Source organism: Limulus polyphemus, unplaced genomic scaffold (assembly GCF_000517525.1).
Source record: "Limulus polyphemus unplaced genomic scaffold, Limulus_polyphemus-2.1.2 Scaffold210, whole genome shotgun sequence".
Taxonomy (NCBI): Eukaryota; Metazoa; Arthropoda; class Merostomata; order Xiphosura; family Limulidae; genus Limulus; species Limulus polyphemus.
The window spans coordinates 795687-805623 of NW_013665820.1; the positions used below are offsets into that span (position 1 = coordinate 795687).

At 31.0% G+C, this 9937-nt stretch overlaps 1 protein-coding gene across 5 annotated transcripts in view; it reads right to left on the minus strand.

The window, feature by feature from the left end:
• LOC106478423 (cohesin subunit SA-1-like) overlaps nt 1-9937 on the minus strand; it is a 53212-nt gene that overhangs the window by 10108 nt on the left and 33167 nt on the right. For all 5 annotated transcript variants that reach the window (XM_022382022.1, XM_013938965.2, XM_022382020.1 and 2 more), the window contains 6 exons: nt 8941-9011; nt 8241-8334; nt 5508-5681; nt 4290-4449; nt 3433-3566; nt 2459-2635 (listed from right to left, as the gene is read on the minus strand). In XM_022382022.1, the coding sequence (XP_022237730.1) occupies nt 2459-2635; nt 3433-3566; nt 4290-4449; nt 5508-5681; nt 8241-8334; nt 8941-9011 (810 nt within the window). The remainder of the gene's footprint in view (nt 1-2458; nt 2636-3432; nt 3567-4289; nt 4450-5507; nt 5682-8240; nt 8335-8940; nt 9012-9937) is intronic.

Here is a 9937-nt window from a genome sequence, read left to right on the forward strand (position 1 = left end):
CTCCTATTAGTGGATGGTTGTTGCATGATGATTTATATGTGAGATGCAGTTGAACCATGTTGAACATAGGATACGTGGGAGCTCAAGGCTTGTGGCATGTGAAAAACGTTTTGCATATAGAAGGCAGCACTGAATGAGAATATCTACTTATGTGAAAGGAGGTAATGCACTGTATCAGAAATTGATATATTCCCTACTATTTAAGAGAGAGAAAGGTTATGACCCGAGAGTATATACTCCACAGATCAACCCCTACCATCAATATCTCCACCACTCCAGAGCAGAATATGTCCATTTAAGTCTCCTCAATAATAAAGGAGAGGACATCTGCTTGTTAAGATCATCAAGATCTACTCAACAGATTTCTTCATGTGACAGTAAAGAGAACATACTTTGAAGGTATGACTAATGGAGACATGGATGGCAATGGCCTCTGAAGGTTTAGTAAGTGGTATATTCATAAAGAAAGTATGCTAATAAACCTGCAGTTCTACACCCCTATGCACCCCCATATTACAGAGCCTGTACTTTCTGAATAATGAATAGTGTCAAATGTTGACATTGCTGAAACTTTCATAAACATTCTCCTGTAAACACACACACACACAGAATGATGAAAATAAATCAAGGCCATGAGGTCTTCTAAACTAGCATGAAAACCTTGACAGTTTCACTGAATCAGCATGACCATTTTCACCCTAACTGTTGAGGAGATCTAGGTTTTGACTTACATCTACCCTTCTCTTTAGTAGTTCTACTGACCTTCTTGGACCCTGCCTAAGAATGAAGGAGCAGGTTCCATTCAGATGGTTGGGATTGCAGACAGTGAATGTAGGACTGAATAAGGTTCTTGCACATTGAGACTGATGGAACTGTTCCTAGCTGCTCAGCAGTGTTACTAGTAGGAGCAGAGATGGGATGAAAGTAGACTGATCCACATGTTTGATCATGGAGTGCAATAGCGTGTATGCATGCACAAGCGGTTGGAAAAAGATTCTGAGAACCATCTGTGTATGTGGATGAATGCACAAGACTAAGAAACAGATTGATGTTGTGTAATGAAAATGCACCTGCACATATTTCATCAGAAATATCATGTAACTAATTAATTTACCACACAAGTCACTGGTTATGTAGATTTTTCACTAATGTAATGACACCAGGTAGTATCCAATGTTCCTTTGGTTCAAGATCAGGATCTTGCATTAAGTTTATATCTTCTTCTTCTGACCAAAATGATGCAATTTTGGTATTCAACCTAACATTCACATTTTGAAGCTGAAACTTAAGTTTTAAAGACAGATTTTAAACAGAAATATAACAATCTGAAAACAAAAACAGAGCAGGAATAAATATTGATAATGTGCATGAACAATATTTCCAGTTCAAATATACCTATGTGCTATTATTGAATTGTAGGCACTACTACAGCAATAACAAAATTCAATTTTTTCATACTTTAAGTAGTAAAATATTTCTAAAACAGATATTATGAGATCAATGCTTATGTGCATGCTACAAAAGTACTTACAGTATTCTCTTGACTTATTATTAACTGCTTTTAGGTTATAATTCCCCTTTAATTATTAGTTTGCATATAATTATGAATGTTTTATTTTCCAGAACATTCATAATTACATGTAAACTAATAATTTTTAGAAATTCAATCTTACACTTCCATGGCTGCATAATAAAGTATTTATTTTTGATATGAAGTTAGAAAAAATATAGAAGTTTATTTGAACTTCTTTCTGTTTGCTAGAATAGCACAGAATGAATGTTTTAGTATGAAATAGTCTCAAATTTACATTTCACAATGTGATATGACATTATGAAAATGTAAGTACAGACCAGTGCTCCAGATAAGCTTTCGATTTACTCCTTGAAATAAACTACAATACTAAAATACAAAGTTAATGCCAAAAAAAATTCATGTTTTCAGGTTTCAATGAGCTATCTTGTCACCCAACAGCTGAAATTTTGGTGCCGTTTTGCCATGTTTACTAGGCACTTTATATTCTTAATTCTGTATGAACTTCCTATTTAGAACCACCAGAGGCAATTACAGCACAAATTCAATACAGTATGCACTTTATTGACATCACCTGCCAAAAGTAGAGTAATATAATTTTCAGTTCTACAGTAAACTTGAACTACAGGTAATTGTCATATAACTTGTCAGTGAGAATGACCTATCATGCTTTGCATTATTACTGATACAGCATATATATTTTCTTTCCAACTGGCAAATATGCACATATACATGAATAACATATACACTGGTGAATACTATATGCATCATGTATGCAAAAGTTTTATTTCTAATGCATTTTTTTTTACATAAAAAAATGCATTTATATGGATATGCATCTTATCTGGAGCACATAGCACGTGTTTCGCTCCTCTCATCACTGAAAACACAATTGTTAAAATTCATGTTATAGAAACTGCCTCTTACCCTAATGGCACAGAAGTTGTCATCGTTTCGGTTTATTAATCCTGTATTCTGCTCAGTTTGCAGCTCTCTGAATAAGGTGGTGAGAGACAAAGCCATAGTTCGGGCACAGTTTACCTTATTTATCTCCCTTGCTTTCCCAAGCGTAGCTTTAATGATGTCTCCATAATCATTATAAAACTGAAAGAAAAATTCATATTTCTTGCTATTTAAAAATTAACTGAAAAAAACATTATTTCTTAATCACAGTTGATTAACATTACTGTTAACAGTCAAACTACCAACTTGTTATATATACACACACACATATTCACTCACAAACACACACACACACACACACATACATACATATATATATATATATATATATATATATATATAGAAATAAAAAATAGAAAACAGGCAAAGAAATGCTGGGTGAATTCCCTCATTTTATCTGCAGAATAGAAAGAGGAAAAAGACAAGCAATAATTAGTGGAATTCACTGCATAATATTGATATAGTTTAAAAATATAATTTTATATACAATTCTCATGTTATTACAGACCCGATAACCAAAAACTTCATGGCTTTGCAAGTAAAATGGTGAATATATAATTTAAAAAATGTTTTTCAAGAGCCAATGGGATCCATATCAGTAATTCAATGGTTAATTCCATCAGTAAGTCAGTGGTTAATGCAAACAGAAAGCCATGTAAGTAAATATTTAACTGACAGTTTTGAGGAACACAAATATTTATGAAACAAAATATATACAGCAAAAATTGTTTTAAGACTGTTTACATAAGTATGAAATTAACACAAATATTAAAATATCAATGTGAGCAAATACTGTTATTAAAAAGAAAGAAAAACAACAAAAACTTGCAAATTTTTTAAGTTGATGTAAACTGTTGATGTGATAAAGCTTTCAGCACAGTGTAAAAACTTTCTGTAAAACTGGCTACTCTTTCACAAATTAGCCAACAACTACTTACTCTGACATAATGTTTGAAAATATCAGCTGCTTGTTTGATACTGATGACATTATAAACAATTAGCTTGCAAAATGAGGCCAAGAAATTTCTCCTCTTGTGTAGTTCTTCAATTTTACTGTGTTCATCCTTCTCATCTGGAATATATAAAAATGGTGTTAACTAATTTTGAAACCAAAAGAAAACATGAGAATAATATATTAAACCTCATGATGTACACCAAATAATGATGTAAAAACAGCCCAACAACTTCATAAGATACATCAAAATGACTCCTGTAATAAAAACAATAACTATACTATTAACATAATTTTATAACTTTACCTCATTATTAACTACTATCATTAAGCAAGAAACAAAAAAATGATTTACTGGGCATACATGTTACCTTCATCAGGTTTAGCTGTTGGAAACAAACTGTACAGCTGTTAAGAACATGTGTTCAAAAGCTAAACTTGATGAAAAGCATTCACCAAACCTTTGCGAAAAGCATTACATAACCAAACGTTTTTGTAAGACATGTGCAGTAAATCACTTATTTTTTTCAGGCGCTTATCAAAATGCAAGTTTCTTATCACACATTTGATGAATAAATGTAGAGTAATTATACTCTAAAACTTATCATCAAAATTCTTATTAAGTACAAAACTTGAAAAACCACACAATGAAATTTCAAAAATACTAATTACTTAAAGCCTAACATCAATATACTATTTAAACATACAAGAAGCCTCTTATACATCACAAACATTTCTAAGTATGTGTAGTGTAAACTTATTTCAGTTTCCCTTGCAACCCTTACAAATAAACATATATCAACATTAGAATCTTTCTTAACTATTACCCATACTCACACTTACCATCATCATCTTCTATAAAAACTTTGTCTTGTACAAAGGCTCCAAGCTGAAGCTGGAGAGTCTTATCTGGTTTATAGACTAATGAACCCATAGCATGTTCTGAGGTTTCAGCCAATTGCTTAGAAAAAATAATCAGCAGATCACAGATAGTGATGAAAGCCTGAAACCAAGTCAAAATGTGATTTATTTCAAGTGAAGTAACAAACTCTTCCACCGTGTTTCACCAGAATACAAACACTATGGAAAACATTTAAACCAAATTCTACTTGATATCCTTTCCAACTCTAATATGAAAAGATACAGAAAATATACATCTTAGAAGCTCACAGTAAAGTCTTTTGATATCTCTTTGGTATTCTAATCTTGAGAATTATACTTAAAAGTTGAGAGATTAAGAGCAAATTTAAGATTTCTCATGAATGTCCAACAGATTCATCTTTGATAGTGTTTTCATAAGAGTATTTTGTTATTCAAGGTAGTTTTACAATGCCGATTTGTATGAGAATGTAGATGTGTAGGTACAGTGTGTGAATGTTTGTACAGATACATACAGTTTCCACCAGGTTTACCCATTTAAACAGCTTGTAAACATTATATTCACTCATTAAACAATACTTTTAATAGACACTAGAACACAGGAACATCAAAAGCTCTACACAAAGCTTTTATGATGGGTGGGGGACCTTATTTTTGACAGTAAGAAACTTGAATAAAATTTTAATAAGCAAGTTCAATTTTATACTAATACTTTATCAGAATTATACAAAACACACCACTGCTCTTTATATTCAAGTCCCTTAAATAAGCATGCTATATAGACCAGTAAGTTTGGCACACAAGTTCACAGTGCCACTGTCCAGTCAAGCCAATTTTGTTTTTTCAATTTAATGCAATAGGAAAGCTTCAAATAAGAACAAAGTTGTTTTTCTCAAGTATATTGTGATAAAGGAGACATTATCATATAATATCTTTAATAAAGTATGCTAAGTTTTACAACAACAACAAAAAAAAGCAGTAATATTGAATGCCACTTTTCCCATCTGCAAGATAAACCCATAAAATACTTATTTGAAATAAATTTGTAAACAAGTTTTATGGTTGCAAAATATCAGTTATCTTTAGATTTTATCCAATTTTATTCATAGAAACCACTGTTGAAATATATTACACATGCATAACTTGCTGCTATGAATAACGATCATAAGATCATATCTTAACCTCTTCCTGGTAGGCATCATCATGATGATTCAACAGTTCTCGCATCATCTCCATAAACTCTTGTAATTTACTCTGTAAACTGTGCACCTGAGCCATTTTGGGACTAGTGTCATCTAAAGCAGCTAACTCCCACATCACCCCCATAGAACAACATGATATGGCATGCCGAACACCCTATTTAAGAAGATATTTTTATCATTTATCTAAAACATAAACAATCATTGATATTCATCTTTACAAAATTAAGAAAAGATTTCATAGTTTCATGTTGATAACCATTACTGTTCCTTATGGTCAAGTCTTACATTAAACATTTAGATAAAAAAATGAAATACTTTTTAGACTACAACATGTAATAAATAATAATCACTGCTGAAAATGTATGTAAGCTTGGCATTGTCTAGCAGATAGGCCAATTTGGCCTCTTACACCTAAATGGACAAAGAGCACATGGGGTTCTACATTTGTTTCACCTTGTACAACTTTTAGTTTTAGTAATAGAACAAAATCCTAAAAAGTAAATATTTCATAACATTCTCTGCCATAAAATAAACTTATGGGAAAGAAATGTGTTCATTATATTTCAAAGGCTTTTATCAAAATTTACTTAAAATATGATTTCCACATTTGTAACTTAAAGACAAAGAACATGTGTAAAGTTCTTAAACTCATCCTCACTGACTACATAAAGGTCATTCTGAGTTTTACTTAACTTTTTCTTGTATGTGTGTGTGTGTGTGTGTGTGTGCATGTAGTTTATCCAACGTTCATCTAATGCTAGACTGGCAGCTGCATAGTGTATTAAAAAAACACAAAAAGAAATAAGTATATTTTAAAACAAACATTCTAAATTAAATATTATTATTAACAAAATCAAAAATATATAGCTCCCTATTAAGCCTAAATAAAAATCATACCTTCTTTTAATCTTTCAGAATTTTGCAGAATGTTTCACATAACTCTACATTAATAATTATTTCTCATTAGGTGACTAAAAAATAACTTTATTTTCAAAATCAGACTAATTGTGAATAACCTTTAATGTCAATAAAAAATTTCCCAACCCCACATGCCCAATTTATTTGTTGGTTTCAAGAGGAAAGTATGCAGGACTACCGAGTATTGGCATAGTTTACTAGAAATTCACTCCTACTGGACAGATTTTTCATATTAGCTCAACTATTTTCATTATATTATCTAACTTGTACTTTTAGGCAACCTGGAGATCTGTTATACCCAAGAACCCCTCAAAGTTTCATGGTGATAAGAATTTTGGAAGTAGGAACCAAGGCAGTAGCAAGAGTGAAAAGTATAATGGCTGTCAAACTTGTAAAAAAGGGGAAAACAAATAAAGTAAGGGGCTTCAGGATCCCTCTATAGCATAAACAAATCCCTGAAAGTTTTGCAGTAATAAGAAATCACAAAGTTTCAAAACTTTCATCACAGACAACAGAGATAAACTACTACATAGCAGATTTAACACCCACATTCAGACACTGTGAGTCAAATATTATTTATTGCCAAACTTCTATCATACACACTTTCTTGGATTTTGTTTTTGGTAGTTCTGTTTCAACCACCTAAGAAATAACTTAAATACACGACAACTTTGTATAGCTCACTGGCTAGCAGAAAATACAGTGATTTGTTAAAGTGATGGTACCACGTAGAAAGCTTTAACATACAGACTTAGACTGATCTTAGTTTGGATGAAAATTCTATGGACTAAATTTTCATGATCATTTTAATCTGTATATTTGTATCTAGAATAAACATTCAAACAAGCACAAATTACATATAAATGGTGTGCTCATCAATGACACGTGGGTATACTAAGGTAAGAAAAAAAGAGTTAAAGATATAAAACTTAAGGCAAAGACTACTTTTATAAAACAAAAATTTAGATGGTAGAAACTTGATTTTTATACAAACTGACTAAAAGAGATGTTGTACCACAAACAATTCACTAAGGTACATTGCATTAACTTTGCACTCAAAACAAATAAAAAACTTAAGTTCATTTACAAAAAAGGTTTGCATAATCAATTAATTTGGCTTTGCCCAAGGTTTCTGAGGCAGTATAATAAAAATCAAACAATTGAAATATTAAGGTTAAATAGAAAAATAAATATACAAATCTCAAAAATTTAGGATTGGGGTGAAAATTACATGTTAGGAAAATCCAATAAAGTAAGAAGGAACAAACAATATATCTAAAATCAGCACAGATCATCAGCTGGATAACAAGGGAAAAAAAAAAAGGAAATCAGTAAAAGAATAAACATGAAACACTTTAGATAAATCATTCTACAAGATATTCCGGAAGTAAAAATATGGTATAAATTCTGAAACATTAATGTGCTTATTTTAAAACTTTAGAAATTGCAATCATTATTATTTATCTCAAAAATTTTTATAAGTATGCTATTCTATTGTCTCTCATTTATGAAAAAAAGAAATTCAATACTGGCTAAAAATTTAACACTTCAAATCACATGAAAGCTGTAGCACATAATTGAGTATAATCTGACGAAAAAAAAATTGCTAATCTAGCATACTTTTCAAGTCAGACTCTAACATATAACTTTGCCTTCTAGCTGAATATGAGCTGCTAAACGTTTTTAGGTTTCTGATTTAATAAAAACTTAAGAGTAACAAGCAAGTTAAATTTCTAAAGTTTGAATTAATCAAATATGGTAACCAGAAACAAAATCAAAAGAGTAGTTAACTTACTTGTTCTGGAAGATCTTTATCCTCCTGAAGGGCACCCTTCACCCAGAAGTCATAAACCCCTTCCCAGATTCCCCATGGTCCTAAGTTGTGACAACTGAAAATAACAGATTTTTTTGGGCTTTCACCACTGTCCACAGAAATCAGAAAGAATTGGCTGTCATCACCTTCCCTTGGCTCAATGTTCCCCCCTGTCTATGAAAGCTACAAAAGACTTAATATAATATAAAACAGGGTTTCTAAAAGAAATTTTATTTTTCCAAGACTTTTATAAGACCAATGTAACAATTACTATTTTGTAAAATATTAAATTGTTACTGACATTGTCTTGAGTAAATGGAAACATGCTCCTATTACTCAGGTTTATTGAAAAGTAATAAAATACACACTTTTCTGGTAGTTTCTTATTACACAATTTTATGCATTATTTCATAACTAAATAAGAAGCTATCATAAACAGTGCAGGGAAGAAAGACAATTTCACGAATACATGTACAAAGTATCAGCAGTCATACAGTGTAAACAATGTGAAAAAAATGATAAAAGGTTAGTCACAATGACTGTGTGGTAATATTTTAAAACAAACAATAGACAGTTCATAAAACTTTACTTTCCAATTAAATATTTTTCCCACAGGCTTGTTTGAGGAGTTCAAAATTTAACAGTACCAAAAACAATCATTTCTGAATAAAGCAGTTTTTACCTGTAGAAAATAGAAACTTTTTTAAGGGCAGAAGTAATTGTAAAAATTTCATCTTCATCCACTTCCTCACCCTGCCAAAAAAAAAGGTAGAAAACAGTGTAAAAATAATCTCATGGCCTTGTAAATAGTATCTAAAAATTTTGTACAACCAGTAAAAAATAACATAGAAGGACAATGATAAAACTACTTCTGATCAATCTGAATACAAAGAAAAATATTAACTCTTTTTATACACAGAAATGTTCCAACAAAAGTTTAGGACTGCTTTACCAAATGTATAATGCTATTTATGTGATTGTGATGTTTAACTTACTTCTTCTGAAAATGTAAGCCAAGAACATCACAAGATCACATTTTATAAAATGGAATACATGACCATTACATTAGGACCCTCTTAAGACATATCTTTTGAAATCAAACGTTTTTGTATATGTAATAATATAGACTGATTATGAGATTTATCAGTTGACTGCTTGAGCCCTGCAAATGTAGAGATGTATTTATATCATGGTTACCCTTCAGCATCTTGTAGTCTTTGCCATGCCATGTCCTGGTAAGTCTTGCTGCAAAAGGTGGTCCAATCAACATTAAGAGGGACATTAATAAAGTAACTAGACAGTGCATTTATCTAAAGACATACTTAATAAAAAATACCAATTAGAGAACTAGTCCAATTCCTTTTTGATTACCTACGCTAATCATACCTCAATAACAGCACAATTAATTCATGAAATATTCCAAGTAATTTATTTTATATTAACAGTAGGTTATACATCACAGATGCAATAACATGCTCTTTATATGCAATTAACATCTCTAAACAATATAGCTGTACCCATAATTGTTTTTCTTTAATATTAGCATATATTGTTTTGTGAAAATTTTAGGACAAAACAGTTGGATACATTAAAAGTACTACAAGCTAACAGTCACTAAAGTTAGTGAGTTAGTTTTAAATTTTGTGCAAAGCTACACAAGGGCTATCTGTGCTAGCCGT